The 16,709-nt window shown below is 44.2% G+C and overlaps 1 protein-coding gene across 4 annotated transcripts in view; it reads right to left on the bottom strand.

Annotated features, from left to right (window-relative positions):
• The window catches only part of SLC35F4 (solute carrier family 35 member F4), a 109,561-nt gene that overhangs the window by 13,229 nt on the left and 79,623 nt on the right, over positions 1–16,709 (bottom strand). For 2 of the 4 annotated variants that reach the window (XM_015632307.3, XM_033515342.1), the window contains exons 2-3: positions 7,930–8,118; positions 3,701–3,998 (exon numbers count right to left, since the gene is read on the bottom strand). In XM_015632307.3, the coding sequence (XP_015487793.3) occupies positions 3,701–3,998; positions 7,930–8,118 (487 nt within the window). Of the gene's footprint in view, positions 1–3,700; positions 3,999–7,929; positions 8,119–16,709 lie in introns of those variants that run through there. The other 2 variants (XM_015632308.3, XM_033515341.1) reach the window with 2 other exon arrangements.

Here is a 16,709-nt window from a genome sequence, read left to right as displayed (position 1 = left end):
GACCTGGGGTTCAGGAACCCAGAGAATGCAGTGACATCTCCTGGATTAGAACTTGGCAAAGCCACAGCGACATTGGGGCAGCAAACAACACAGCAGCACCTTCTGTGAGCACAAATTCAGTGCTTCTGCCTAAATGATGGCATCTGCAGCAATAAAATACCTCCCAGCTCCACTGCAGGGGACAGGAATCAAACTGAGTGTGGTTAAGCACCGTGGTGAGCTGTGTTCCCAGCACTGACTGAATGTGAAGTGGCAGGAAGAGCCTGACCAGCTCTGTGTGTGGTGGAGAGCTGCAGCAGAAGGCTCAGGAATTCTGCATGATCTCTCACATAAGCAGTGCCTGGCTCAGGGGGCAGCACCAAGGAATGCTGTGTCCCACAGGAATGGTCCATGGGAAGCCCAGCTTTGTGCTGATGGGTTCCTCTGAGGAGCCCTTTTTGCAGAGCAGGTCTGGATCTGCAGTGCTACTCCACAGGTGGCTCAGGGAGCTGGACTGAGCTACTGCTGAAACACAGAGAGAGTTTTGTGGGTGAGAAACCTCCACTGACAGGTTTCATATACAAATACCAGCCACTTGTGGCTCAGTCTGCCCTTCAAGTGATGCTCACTTCTTGTTATCCAAGAAATCCAACTCCTCCCAGTGAGTTCACATCAAACCTGCACCTATCAAGGTTTTTTCTGGCCAGTGCCCGAGGCTGGGAAGAGCCTGCAGCACCAATCTCAGCTCTCACACCGTGGGGGTAATCTGGCAGGAAGCTGCTCTGGGTCACAGGGGTTGTCCTTGAGAAGCCAAAGTGCCAGATTGGGAGGTAAAATGTACTGACATTGAAAATTTCATCCACCTATTCCACACCACAACTCCTAAGTGCAGTGTCTCCTGCTGTGGTAAATGCTGGGCAGGGTTAGATGTCCTGTTTCTGAGCTTCCTGAACTTCAGATCATCTTATCTAGTACTGATGGAAGGAGTTTCAAGCTTTTTATGGGGGACATAGTTTTTCTTTACAACACTAAGGGGATACCAAGAGAAGAAAACCAAGACACTTCACCTAAACGCAGCAGCAAGTTCATAACCATGAGTTATTTTCTCAGACTACGAGATTGAATCTCTAAAGTAAAGTGTAAAAGGTAAGAAATGCACAATTTATAATCTCAATTATTATAATAATAAAATGCTAGAGTGATTTGGGTTGGAAGAGACCTCAAAGCCCATCCAGTTCCAACCCCCTGCTGTGGGCAGGGACACCTTCCACTATCCCAGATTGCTATCCAACCTTGCCTAGAACACTTCCAGGGATCCAGGGACAGCCCCAGCTTCTCTGGGAACCCTGTGCCAGGGCTTCACAATCCTCATAGTCAAGAATTTACTTTCAATATTTAATCTAAACCTGCCCTCTCTCAGTCTGAAGCCATTCCCCTTCCATGTCCTTGTCAAAAATCCATCTCTCTTGCAGCTCCTTTAAGGATTGAGCAGCCTAAACTTTCCAGAAAGCCAATCTAAAGTTGAGGATTGAGGCTCCTGTCCTTCCAAGTGGGATTTATTAAAGGAGCAGTGGCTCTCTGCAGCTTTGCCAGCCTGGGGCAGCACTCTGCAAGTCACTCCCAGGATCACTGATCTCTGCCAAGACGTCACAGACATTGTTTGTTCTGATCCACTGGGAATATCTGCTGGACAGAATGTCTGATGTCTTTAAAGCTCCTAGAGAGTAACTACATCCTCCAGAAACACAAAGATAAATCACCTCTGGTCTCTGAGGAAAGCCTGGAACTGCTGCAAATGGGTTTATTGACAGGAATTAGCTACTGCACAGGAATAAAACAGGCAAATGAAGCAGCAAGAAATCTTACAAAATGTAATAAAAAGCCTTGTAATAGGAACAATATCAAGAATGCAAATCAAGAAAATATGCTAACAATCAATGCTGGTTTGAAAACACCCCTGTTCTGTGGAGGAGGCCTTGGGTGAAATGACCTCCAAAGATTCTTTGCAAATTAGATCTGTCTACAAGTTAAAACTACAAGTTTTCAATCCTTTTTACCAAAAAATCAAAGCTCATCCCGAGGAGATGTCCATCCCATATCCAAACTGTAGGAATTTGGATAGTCAAGTTGTAACACAGCACAGACCAAGCAGTTTCTCCCCCTGATGAAATCATTATTTCCCAGCAGCTACTTCCTCCTTGGGACACGAATTCCTGACATATCTGGAATAAGAAATACTCTGGGAAGATTCCCATCAGCTCTAACACTGGTTATTCTGAGTCCACACATTCACTGACCCACGGCAGAAATTCCTGTGGCATTTAAGGCAGTGTCCTCAACTTTAAAAGCTGAATTCTTAACAGCTGGGGAAATGTATCAATCATTTAAGCACAGGGGATTTTTATGCATCAAATGTTTTGCTCTGATAGAGATATAATCAATGAACCAACTGCAGGAGATTTATCTGCAGGGTATTTCTTCTCACCTTCCTCCTTATCTGCTGTGCAATTGTTATTACTTCACCCCACATGCAGAAGCCAAGTTGACACTGCTAATGTTCTCACAAACACTCCAGAAGAAATCTGAATGAAGCATCATTACCAGACAAAGCACCAGGGTTTGCAGAGAAGCACTTAATTAAGTGCAACCGTTCAATTTCAGTCACGCTGATTTGACAGAAATGATAATTTAGGGCCAAATTACATCTCAGATCCTGGCAAAAAGCAGCAGAGGGAAGAGTTTGGCCCTGCTGCACTCCAGCCTGACAGTCACAAATGGGATTCCCTGTGTGCTCAGTGACAGCAGGAGCCAGGGATGGGCCCCACGCTGGCTAATTCCAGACAATTCTGCTGGAGTCAGGCAGGTTGTTTTCCAAGCAAGTCTGCACTGGAACAACAGAGCTGAGTCCCAGCTCCAAGAGACCCTGTGAATCTCTTCCCTCCCTGGGCAAGCTGTGGTATCTCTTGGTGAGCTGAGTTTTGTCCTGTCCTTTAAGCAGCTCCCACTTCACTGTCAGGTCAGTGGAATAATCCAAGTGGAGGAGGAACTGTGAAATCAATTGTCACACAATGTGAGGTACTTCCAAGCCCTGGAGACAGATTAGATGTGGTTTTCTGCAGAACTGGCTAAGGTGAAGCTAAGCTGCAGCACTGGTGGTTGGACTGGATGATTTCTTTGGGTTCCCCATTAACCTTGTATTTCTCTTGATTTCTCAGGGGCCACTGAAAAGGGATTTATAAATTTCCAGCAGGAGCAAAGGGCAGCTTGCATCCTGCTATAGTTGGTCAGCACAGAGAGCAAGCCATGGTTTTCCACATGGAAACCACCTCCTCAGCTCTGAGCATCTTTCTTCTCAGCTAGGAGCTGGTTTGGTTGTAACCAACACTGCTATTCTGTCATAAATGGACCAGGACAGACTAATCAATGGCCTGATCCAGGCAAGAACACAAAATACAGAGATATTAGACAACATAACAGCAAGATTATAAACAGATTATTGACCTTTTCAACTCATTAAAAAAGCCCTTTAACAATCAAGTATCCATTTGTCCAGCACACATCACTCATGTGGCAGCCTCCTGCAAGCTATTTCTGAATGAGGTTTTCTGCAGCATGACCTTCATTCTGTCTCCTGACACCAGGGGTGGAATTGAGCACAGCAGTGACCTCAGCCCTCAGGAATTAGGTTTTTTTAAAGGGATACTGCCATGATAAAGCCTACCTGAATTTTTTGATTGGAGACTGCTTTTCCTGTGCAGTTGCAAGGTGCCCGGAATAATAAATGGGAAAAATCATAATGTTCCAGTTTGTTGAGAACCAAGTCATGAAAAAGGGACAGTCAAAGGTCTCAAAAGTGATTTTGACAAACTGCGTGGTCCCAACCCAGGAGGAAGAGACGGACAAAATGATCAGGAACCTCCAGATTAGCTTGAGAAATGTGGATGTGCAAGACTGGCATCGTGTCTGTCCTTCAGCTTCTTGGCTGCTGCTCTCTGTGTGCGTTTGTGTTCCTTCCTCTCCTGAGAAAGAAAAAAAGAATAGAAAAAGAGTTGTACATGTAATGAAAGCATTCAAAACAATGGCAAAACCTCCCCTTCTGGGCCAGGTCACAAATCATTCCTTGACTTCTCCCTGTAACTCCTCTATGTCCCATAAATACTGAAATCCTCACAAAAATATTTAAATAATACCTGTCACTTCAAGAAGGCAGAACCAAAGACAAACACAACACTGAGGGCTGAGGTAACAGCATTACAAATAAGCTCTTGTCACTATTTGCTTTATCAGCCCTTCATTCCCTCTGCCAGCAAACCTCCAGAATAAAAATACATCCCTTGGAACCAACATTATAGAGGCAATTGCTGTGCATGTGTAAAACAGAAGAGCTCTCTGAGCCTGTAGGTCTGGAGACAGGAGCAAGTTCTTATTTCTCAACACTTTAATTCCAGAATCACTTCTTTTATTTGCAAGCTGGGATGGGGAAGAAACAGTTTGGTTTCACATACCCATGCAGAGAAAGGCTTTTTGCAGTCAGGCTTTCATTTTTGAAGTTAACAAAGCAAACTGGACAAAAGTGAAGCTTGGCATGCCTGGAAAGAAACCTCTTCACATAAACAAGGAGCGACCAGAGAGCTGGCATTTCCCATTTTAGCACAGTGGTTTTCAGACCTAAGTGCACATTTCCTAATGCAAGTGGGGAGAATTTGATCTCACTGACTGGTGCCTTGCTCTCCAGACAGATGTCCCAGAGATGCAAGCCATGAGCCCTATTTTGGTTTCCCAGATCCCAGCTGAAAACAGGGAGCTCTAACGCTGCTGTCCTGGGAGCTCACGGGGCAGCACTGAGCTCCAGCCATGCACCCTGTCTGACCACATCACACCAGTTTGGTAGAAGAAACGGGAAAATCTTCTAAAAATCATGGCCTGAAGCTATTCTTAACTCCTCCTATCAATTAAAAGCCACATTAATACATGATGGGATGTGTAAAAGAAACAATATGATTTTGACAGAAGTTGTAGATGCACTGAGTGAGAACATACACAGTCCTATATTCAACTTTTATGTGACAGAGGTATCCTTTCACACTCAGGTTTAGTTTCCCTTTCTATTATCATTTTTTGCTACATTATCCATAAAGAAAGGTCAAACTGGGGTTCCAAGCTATTACTGTAAACCAACATTACACATAAAAAAAGATTTATCAGAGCAGGGAGTGCATTTGGAATCAAGAATTTTCCTAACTAGGACATGGAGCTTTTTGTAGTTGTAATTGTGTGATGTGTTTTTTTCCTAAAAATAATCTGTATTCAGTGGCTCCATTGTTTAGTGGTGAATCAAGAATTTAAATAAAATTACAGGTTTATTAAAAACATGCAGAGGATAATCAGCCACGGGTCTGAAAAGGAAAGCATCCTTTTAGCATTCTCCTTGGCTGCTGAGAGAAAGTAGATATTTTTATGGTACTAATAATGACTGATATCTATTGAAAGGTAAATTACAGCTTATTTGCAAGTTAGCATGGCTTAAAAAGAATATATTATAGTAGCATCAACTTGCAGGTCTTCCTGCTAAGTAAAACTACCATGCAATTAGTCCTTTTTCAGCTACCACTTAAAATAATCACACAATGATAGAAGAATAAAGCACTTTTAGCCATGCTTTCTATTTTTCAATTACAAAATAATGATGCAATTGGTGTCACTATGCATGGCACCACCATCAGCATTTGATTTGGATGTTACTCAGTCCCAGGTCTGAACGTCAGGGAAAGGCACAGAAACACACACTTGTTGCAAGACCTACCTTGGATTTAAAGACCTGTGTAAGTTCTAGCCCGAATAAATGCACAGTGGGGAGCTGCTGTAAGTGTTTAATCACTGGGATTCATCTCAAGTGATGTAGTTAGCAAATAATTGTGCATTCAGGATAAAGACGTTGTCTGGGGCCCCTTTACATTTAATGATAATGGAAAGGCATGGTGAGAGGGGAGCTGATTCCATCCTGATATATCTACATCTATCTACATCTAAGCTCACTGGAGGCACTTAACTCCAGACCAGATATTTGCAATTAACTTAAGTGAAATTGTGATTGATCCCACTGACAGAGTAGCTTGACAGCTGCTTTCAAAATCCATGGGATGTGCACACCTAGTTCCTGGCCAAAGAATCTAAAGGACAACATAAGAAATGTATTTCAAAATAATGACAGGGCTTTAACTTGAAGCCACAGGGGGAGCAGGCACAGTTTAGGGATTTCCAAGTTATGAAGCTGTGGCTGGAGCAAGCACTTGTGTTTAGACACCAAATGATAATGAGAAAACAAATTTATCAGCCAAAGTGTCTGGGAGACAGCATTTTATAACTGGCAAGGTAGCAGAAATCCTTGGGGTCTGCATTTAGATGGGACTGGAACAAAGCAAGAAACTTATCCTGGGAAGGGCACAGAAACAAGGCTGAAAGGACAGGTATGAAGGCAGATCACACTGCAGCTGACACAAGGAGATGGCACTGGCCAATGGCAAACTGTGTGGAAGGCAGTGAGCAGAAAGACCCCTGCATGGTCCTTGGGTCCACAGTACAATTCTTACTGACACAGTGGTCACAGAAGAGACTTTTGCTTGCAGTGTTCAGAAGAGTAAGATGAGGAAAATCAAAACCAACAGCTTTTCATTGGAACTCTTTTGGCTGTTCAGCAACTAGATCCTAGAAAATTGTATTCTTTGTATTCTTTTACCTATTGGGTCAGTTCTAGTTAGACTTCTCTGATGAGGATGGGAAGATCAGGATCAAAAGGGAAATTAAGAAATGCAAAGTAAGTGTTTAGAGGAGTATGATTTCCAGACACTACCCAAGTGGCCTAGAGCCCTTTTTTGGAGAAGATGGATCCTGATTTTGGATGTACCTTAGTGCCAGCATGCACAGTTATTTCAGCCTGCTACCTGGAAAAGTGAGAGTTGGTTTTCTGATACCTTAGTAAGATCTCAACTGCAAGGTGCTGCATCAACTCCTTGCAGCAACAATCACCTCCAATACTCTTCTGAGGTTTTCCATCAAGAGAGTACTCCTGGAGCACGAGAACCCTGTTTTCCAGCACAAGGAGGAAATGGGTGACTCTTGCTGCCATCGGTGGTCAAGTGACAAGAGGAAGGTTCAGCTCCCCCAGGTCCAGTGTGCAAGGGAGATCCAACCTGCTCTTCCTCCCCTTTTTGCTCACAGTATCTACACAGGCAGTCTTCCAAAGAACTTGGGCAATTAAATAATTTCCTTCCAAAAAGCTTGGAGAGTTAAATTGTTTCACTCATTTAAAGTCTCTCCTCCTCAACAGTGTGGTTTAGCAGCCTCACCAGCCTGTGGCTGCACACTGTAACTGCTCCCATCCCATCCCTGCAGCTGCTGGATGGACACCATGGTGAAGAGGTCAGTGCTCACCACACCTACAGGTTCATTTGAGCTAAACTTCTGCAGTGAAGGAGGTGATGGAAGCCCTGATGTGCAGCTGACCGATGAGCCGAGCTGTGATGGTCTTCCCTAGAAATCCTTCCACCTGCTGCTCCTTCTCTTCCTCTTCATCAGACCATCCGTTGTGTGAGCTGAGGTCATCACTGGCTTTGAGAAGGAACTCCTAAGGGCCCTGGTGTGTGGCCAGGCTGAAGGTGAGGAGACACAACCACTCTGTGAAATCTAAGCGTGCGCTAGGGTTAACCAGCTCTGAGGATCTTCCGTGCCGCACGCTGCGCCGGGCACCTAACGCACATCATGTACCTGCGAATCCCAGGCTTCTCCTCCCGTCCGTGCCACCTTCCCGCCTCACCCCCGGGCTCGGGAAGGACCTGCACGTGGCAAACCAAACCTCAGCATGCTCAGCCTCTGCCCCATCTCTGTGGAGACAGAGGGAAGAGGCCTCCGGCGGGCACGCGGCGGCGCCGGGAGTGCGGCTGTGGTTCCTACCTGATCTGCTCTGCCTCTCGACTCTGCTGTGCCGACAGATTCCCGAGGGACTTCGATTCTGCAGCTCAAGAATGGGAGCAGCAGAATCTTCAGCAACAGATAGAGGGGAGAGCTGCCTAGTCATGCCTCTGTGTCTGCTGGGGCAGTTGCCTCCTGGTTTGCATTGGATGACAGATGATCGTGAGGCACCTGAGAAGAAAGAGTTTGCATCAGTTTTGTCTGGAAAGTCCCTGGAGGAACGCGGGGCTTTCAAACAGGCTGGCAGTGAAACGCATACAAAAGGAAGCGCACGGCAAAAATGCAGGTTTCAGCTCTGCTCAGGATAAAGCAAATAAGTGAGTAAATAAATACTTAACTCTCTCCCCCCTTATAGATAAAATGGTGCTGCATGAAAACCAGTCTTCCCCCTGAAGAAATGAGAGCCCCATGCTGCAGTGTGTTCTCAGCCCCAAGGCTCCGTCCACAGGGCCTGCACAGTCAAAGGAATTTGTACTCACGTGGGCCCCTTCCTGAGCACTGGCACTGAATCAGGCCAGAGGAGAGGTCACCTTTCCCCCTCAGGGTGGGAAGGAGGGCTGAGGAACCACTGCCTCCCTCAGTGCAGGGAGCCTCTCTAGAGGAGAGCTTCCTCTTTCCGTCCTCCAGAATGATCCTTGAGACTCTTGTACGGAATGAAGCCGTGGTCACCCACAGGACTTCTGGATGAGGATTTCTGCTACAGGATTGAAGATGCCGATTATAAGTATTTACAAACACCAAATCACAATCTCCACGTCTTCAGAGAAGTTGCTTTCTCTTCTCTGCTACGTGCAGACAACTCCAAGACGAGACATTTCATGTGGATTCTGGACAGAGGCATGAGGTGGCAGAGAAGACCCAGGTCCCAGAAATACCAGATGAAAAATTTTCCAGTGAGTAGGACACCATATTTAATGAGTAAGAGCATGAAGGGCTGGATTAAGAATCAGGAATCAACAGCAAGGAGTGCAGTGCTGGAATCCATCGGTGTGACTGGTGTTCGATTGTGCAGGGACTTCCAAATTTACTGAAGGTGTCTCTGTAAGAAGTCAACACATGAGCAGCACAAGAGAGTCTTCTTCTCCAGCAGAAAGTCAGGATGACAGGCCATTCTGGCAGATATAAACGTGTGTTCATGGCCAGCTGAGATCACCCACTGCTTGTTTTGCAGCTGCTACTTCAACTGGTGACCATCTCACCTAAAGTTGTGGAAGATACCCATACCCAGAGCAGCCAACGGCCTTGCTGTGACTTGGAAGGATTTGATGTGATAATCCCAAGTACTTCATATTGAAAATAATACAAAAATAGACAGAAACACCATGTATGAGGTGCCACACGTGCAACAACTGTGGCAGAAATCCCAGAGGGGAACACTCTGTTGCAACACAAGCCATTCCAGTGCACTTTGAGCACAGCACATCAAACCCAGCTACTGCTTGAAAGTATATTCCAAAGCAAGGGCTGTATCCAAGACTCAAGAATTGAGGCAGGACTCTTGACAGTGGGTTCATACAATCTTCCATGGACTTAAAAGTGTGTTGGATTCACCAAGTCTAACCGAGATTGATGTATAAAATACAGAATTATACAGAAAAAAACCCATCTCTCAGCCTATTTAGAGCCTGCAAGGTTAATTTTTACCTACCAAGTAGACAACTGACTAAAACAGCAGCTGACCCCCTCCAGATGATCCTTCTCAAGATGCTCTTCCCTTTCTTCTTTGTCCATTATGAGGAAATTTTGATTCAAGGGGGGCACCCAAGTTTAGATTCCAACTGATGATAGTCCTACAAATCCAATCAGTGCAGTAAACAATCCACATTCTGTGACAGCAGACACACAAACCCACTTTGAAAAATTAAGACCTACATGATGATAAGAAAGCTAAGCACTGTGCTGCCTCTCCTCACTTTTTGATGAGCATTACTTTCTAAAGAGTTTTCTAGAGCCTACCGGATGTTTACAGACCTTTAAAAAACCATTCATCTTCACAAATTTATTTTTTAATGGAGAAAATAATGATCTATCAGCCACACAACTCCCTGCAAGACTTTTTTCCACTTATTTCAAAACTCCAAGAGCTACCTCTCTCACTGGTCAAGGAAGAATAGCATCACCTACTCAAGACTTAGTAAACATCTTGCAAGTTACTCTTGCAAGTTACACCTTCATCTGAAAATTAGTCCCAGCCTCTATGAGGTTAAGCCAATCACTGCTGCTGGGGTGAAATGTTCAAAAAGGCATTTCTGATTTTTCAGGTCCACAACTTAAAGAGGTTTTATTTTCAGCAAGTGTTTGCCAGCTGCCTGTCTTTAGAGAAGAAGCCACTGAGGTGGCTGGCTCCCAATCACTCCTTCTTTTGATATTCATCATTTAAAGAGATTTCATTATGTTGAAAGACACGTTATGTCTCAGTTCAGATTCATTTCAGAACAAGATTCACATTATACTCAGCAGAAGTCTAGCAGGTGACATGCAACCAAGATTTGATGGAAGCCTATTTTTCCACACGTGCAAAAATAGCTCTGAGTTATTTGTATCTGGTACAAGAGAGAAGCATGAATCTTCTCCTGTGCACTGACAAACCCAGCAGGTGAGACAAAAACTGTAATTCAAGAGATTGCATTAAATTGAAAGTCACTGCTTGATTTACTGAACTCTTCTTCCTTTATACCTGAAGCAATCAGACAGCGCAGCCATTTATCAATATTTCATTTTTACAGCAAGAAAGCCTGGGACACCTAATGCTGCTCAATCTGAACATATTTTAAGGATATCTGTTGATAGGAAAGGTGAAGAGATAAATGCTGGGCTCACTTTCCAAACCTGGAACCAACAGCAGGGGCAACAAATCACCATTTGTACAGCTGAGCAGTGAAACCTCCAGGTGGGAAGTGTTGTTCTGTGGGAGAGGAAGGGAAGGCAGAACTCATGGAATTCTGGTTCTTTGTCTCCACAACTCTCAGCTATCAATCAGGGATCTGCTAAGACCCTCCAAACTTGGAAGGATCAAGAGCAGCATTTTCCACTGAACTTCCATACAGGGAATAACAGAACTGTAGAGTGGTCTGGGTTGGAAAGGAACTTAAGATCATCCAATTCCAACCCCCTGCCATGGACAGGGACATCTTCCCCACCTGACCAGGGTGCTCAAAGCCTCATCTGGCCCTGAACAACCACCTTGAGCAGAGATGTCAGCATGGGGTGAGACTTCTTACCCAGTTTGTGGCTCTAGCAGGGATGAATCACAGGCTGAGAACAAAACTGCATTTTGGGCATCATTTGCTGTCTTAATAGAATGCCACTGGAAGAGATTGGGAAAAAACAAATAAGAAGAAAAACCTTGCCAGACTGTCAGATCTTGCTGCTAGAAGTGTTCCTTGGAGGTTGTGACTGAGTGTCAAAGCCAGACTCTGCCAATGGGATTGACCAAAGAGGAAAGGGAGAAATGGAAAGTACCTCTCTCACATTATTGTATCCACTACATCTTAAAGTGCCAAATCCAGCTGGATTATTTTTCATTATTGGATAAAAACAAACCCATGCTTTTTACCGTTTTTTTATGATTACTTTTAGTTTCTTCATCTGTTTCAGCAAATCTATTTTCTCGCCCTGCAAATGTAGATGCTTTATAGCTTATGAATTAAGGCCATTTCTCTGCACATGGAGACCAAAGGGAAACCAGCAAGGGGAACATGTGGCTTTCCACATGACTCTAATGAAGTCTGTCTCCATCTTGCATTAATTATTATATACATATCCCAGGGTACTTTGACTTAGCAAGGTAATTATGTTTGTGGCTAACCTAAACCACACAATTAATATCACTCAAATCCAGCCTTTCCACGTTCTTTAACACCATTCTGAGCCCCATATGGGGGAGGAGGTGACCCCCATCTGCTGCTGCCATCGTGTCCACCCAAGCCAGGAAGAAGAAGCACATGCTGGTCCTCAGAAGCATTTTCACCAACCAGCTGTAAATCATGCACAGCTCCCTTGACCCTCTGAAAGATGCAATACATGACTTGTGGCTATCTGAAAGATGCAATACATGACTTGTGGATATCTGCTCATGTACAGGTTTGCAGATGCAGCTCACACAGTGAGAAAATGCATCCTTGCCTTGGCTAGAAAAATCCCTTTGCTATTTTCCAGAGGGCTTGGAGAGAAGGATTAATCTTTGAGGTTCAAAACCAACTCTCTTCAGATCATTTTCAAGTATATTACATCTTTAGCACGTGACAGCAGCATTTGTAATGAAAAGAACCAACCCGAGCAGTTTCATTCGGACAGTGTTTCTGGTCTCACAGTTGCTACTAAAAGTGGATTGTGGAATATCCTGAGTTGGAAGGGCCCTGCAAGGATCACGGAGTCCAAGTCCTGGCCTTGCACAGGACAGCCCCAGGAATCCCTGAGAACATTGTCCCAATACTCCTTGAGCTCTGTCAGGCTTGGTGCTGTGACCACTTCTCAACCACGTTCTGCATGAAGAATCTTTTCTTTATATCCAGCCTGAACCTCCCCTGACACAGCTTCACACTGTTCCCTCTAGTCCTGCCAGTTAAATAATCAATGCAACACAAAAATGCAGTCCTGGAACTAAATTCTGTGGCCAGATCATCTTAGGATTTATTGTGCCTTTTTTTATCCAACTGCCCTGGTGGAAATTCAGAACCTCTCAAACAGGTAACGGAGTTCTCTTCCAAAAGCCATCTGTGCATTCATGACACTGCATTACTGACCTGAAGTGCTGGCTCATTTGGAGACAGCAACATCTGGCTTGATGGGATGCGCCAAAATACCTTCTCTTTATTTGATTACACAATGAAATCTATGGTTAAATAGGTGATGGAAATGAGCTGAACAATTTCTGCATGTTATATTCTCAAAGCCCCACTACCACCACAGTCAGGACAGAGAGCAGCTTTGCCAAAAGGCCACTCAAGGCACTTACAATCTGCCTTTAACTCATTCAGCATTAAAATAGACTTATTTAACTGTGTCCTCAAAATCTCAGCTCTTGATCTATCATTGTTTCTGCTCTGACAAAAGGGTGCCTCCATTGCATTGCCACGGAAACAATCGCTGGGCTTTGACAGATGGATGGAGGTAGGAGTGGGTCTGGTGTGGAGAATACGTCAGTTGAGTGTTCCTGCTAAATTGGGCCCCAGAGAAAGAATTGCCAGTGTTCCTTTTACCCTGCAGTGGTACCTGCAGGAGAGAGCAGCCACCCTGCTGATGGACTCTCTCACACCCCACGAGCCCAGTGCTCCCACAGCCTGTGCACGATGAGCTCCCCCTGAGCAGCCACGTCCCCATCAGGAGGGCTGGAAGCTCTCACGGTGGAATTCTGCTCTTGCTGACACACAGCAAGGAGAAGATGATGTGAGTTTTGCAGCCAGGGAAATATTGGATGCACGTGAGTGGTGCTGCTGTTGGAAGAGATGAGGGAGTTGCTTCTGTCCACTTTATAACAAAACCTCATTAGGCTGGATTAGCCACGGCTCTAATTGGATTGTTTGCTGCTGTTAGCACACAGCTGGGAGCAGGGTATACAAAACCATCAATCCTCAGTGACTTGGGTCCAGAGCTTATTTTATCCCAGCAACTGCCTATAAAATCAGATTCTGTCCTTCAACTGCACTGGTGTAAACCCACAGCCAGTACAACCAGCCCAGTGGTCTGGGCACACACACCAACAAACTCCCCAACTTTTAATGTGTTCAGAACCAGCAATTTGACCAGGGATGTGAAGTCATGATTATATTTTACTAAAGCCAAGCAAAATCAAGAAAACCAGCACACACTCTTTACTAGCAGGGTGCTACACAGGTTTGAGGAATAAGCATCTCTTGTTCAGTGAAGAAAATACCTTTCAGCATGTCTCAGGCATTTGGAGATAATGTTCTCCATTTAAACACTGCAATGGTCTCTGTGTCTTAGTAATGCACAGATGTCTGTTCAGAGTGATGCCTTGTTAATTTATTGTTTGCTTGTTCTGGAAGTTTTTATGCTTGAAGGGGATGAGAAGGTTACAATATTTTTTTTATTTTTTTTTTTGTCCTAGGGGAAAAGATTTTCAGATTATAATGAAAAACAAATGACTCAGTGATGGCGTACAGCATTTCTCTTGTACTGTGATTAACCATTGTCAAGAGCAGAAAGCAGAAAAAGTAGATATTTCTGTTGTGGTTTACTAGTGACATCCATCAGCAATTTCTGCCAATTATCTCTTCAGTGTCTGTACACAGCCCCCACTCCAGATCAGCAGACAGCAACTTTGCTTACAACTAGGAATCTCAACAACTTCCACGTGTCCTCCTATCCTTGCAATAAAATTAATGAAGAGAACTTAAATTTCACATCCTGTAATTCACTTAGTGCCAGATCAAGGGATGTGCCACTCTACATCCTTCACCTAATAACCCTTCCAGAGGTTCAGTTCAGCCTATTTGTAAGGGGAGAGAATCCAAGTTAGACAGTCAAAAAAAAATCCCCCCCAGACCTGCATTTCCCCTTGGTGGGGATATAGCTGCTAAATAAATTGCACAAAGGTATCTCCTCACACATCCCCAGACCCCCACTGTCTCTGGCTGCTCGTCTCTGAAATGGGGCTTCCCTTATTAATTGCTCCAAGCTTGATGCTTCTATATGCAACCCTGATAATTGCAAGCCTCTAAATGCATCTTTCTGCACATCAGCCACAGGTTCTTGTGCTGAAGAACCTGCTCTGAGATGGAGGCTCTTGTGCCAACCAGCCAATGTGCTGTGCATGGTCTGCACCCAGTGCTGTGCCCGACAGCCTCTGACCAAGGACAGCAGCACAAAGGGGATCCTGGTGTGCAATACCTGCAGCTATTAACAAACAACAATAAAAACAAAAAAAGACTTTAGCAGGAAGGATGTGAACATGCTACTGGGTGTAGGCAGGCTGTGGACTGCTTTTTCCAGAGCCCTGAGTGTAAAGGCCACTCTAGAGGACCTCTCAAATTCTGTTTTTCTGAAGTAAGTGGCTCCTGTTTGTGTTACTCTGGATCGAGGCCTTTCCTCAAAACATATAAAAACAATTACCAGAAAAACCCCAAATACCTGTTCAAATTTTTGTGCCATCTACATTTTATTGAAAGTATAGTTAAAAACATAGAAACACTTTTTTCTCATTTCAGCATAACTCAAAGAAATGTATCACTGCCTTTTTTTAAGCATGGACAAGGAATTTCACTGATCTGACACCAAAAATAAGACACCAGCACCAGTGTGGGAGTGTCAGAATAGATCCTGGGACAGAAGCTTATTTGAGAACATCTGTGGAGGAACTGGCAGCTGGAATATGCATTTTGAAACACAGTGGCTATTCATATCTGAAACTTACTGGGCATGACAGCATACTTAGAGTTTGAAGGAATGTAGAAGGGAGTGCTGCAAATGAAGGGTGATTTTTATATGTTGAAATCAAAACTTCTACAACACGAAGTGACCCACAAAAACAAATATTTAGTCCATCCATTTGGAGCAGAATGTTTTGGACTGAATTCTGCTGTCAAAAACACTGATGGCCTCTCCACTGAAAAACGAATGCTCTGCTGAAATCTCAGAATTAACCCTGACAGCCCTGGAGTCAGAACACACTGACCTCTCATGGGGAGGGGATGACATCTCCTCCTTCAGCACAGAACTTTTCCCAGGCAAAGAGGAGAACAACACTGGAATTTAAGACCCTTTGTCTCCTTCCAGGGCTTTATTTCAAGCTTTTGTTTACATAAACACTCCTCTGAGACCACCTCAGTGACAACTTCTGAGTGAGACCTTTGGGACTCACACATTCAAAGGGATATCCTTTGCTGCATCAGACTGCAGGACTTTTTTCCCCCAGGTATATCTGATCCAACACCAATTCAAGCCAATCTCAGGATCAGACCATCTTCCCATCATTCCAACACTGACTGTGCAAGATAAACACAAATCATTTCATTCAAAGCTGCACACCATCCCATTAAAAAAAAACCCTCTGCCATAAATTTTGTAACAAATTATATCAGATGTGCTTCCAATTGTTTCATAATTTATACACTCTACTCCAAACCAAAAGGTTGACAATCTATTTTTAAAAATCCTCTGAAAATTAATCTTGTCATTGTTAGAATTTGGTGATATTTCCAAAAAGAAACAGACATTCCCAGTTAAACTCTCACTTTTACTTTCACTGCCATAACTCAAGAGTAGCTTCAATGAAAATCACGAGGCTGCTTTCACATGAAGTTATTGTGAATTTACACTCAGGACAGTCCAGATATCATTCATATGTATCTCATTAATAAGTAATTACAATATAGCTTTCACTTTCAAGAAACACTTCAATAAATCCAGGCTGGTTCATGGATCTCCCAAGATCCAAAAAATGGGATGGGCAGCTCAGCAACACTTTGGATTTGGATTTATTTCCTACACAAACTATTGCCTCTGCTGGCTGAGGGGTGCCTCCAGGGAGTGATTCATTCCAGCTCCCTCAGATACCAGTCTTGGGAGGTGAATCACCTGCTGGAGGTGTCCAGCTCTCCCAAATTTCTCAGTCCTTACCAAGGCTTACATTTAGATGGATGTGGATGAGTCCAAGCCTGGCTGCCTCAGACTCAGGCCAGGGCAGCACTGCAGTGCACTGAGCACATGCTTCAATCTCCTTGCCTGACTTAGAGCCTAATTCAGCACATTTGAGGAAGGGTGGGTTAAAGAAACATTTTCCAGGTAAGCAGCTGGGGCAA

The sequence above is a fragment of the Parus major genome, chromosome 5 (assembly GCF_001522545.3).
Source record: "Parus major isolate Abel chromosome 5, Parus_major1.1, whole genome shotgun sequence".
NCBI lineage: Eukaryota > Metazoa > Chordata > Aves > Passeriformes > Paridae > Parus > Parus major.
The sequence above is the reverse complement of the archived record's forward strand: the minus strand, read 5'-3'. Positions and strand labels throughout refer to the sequence as shown.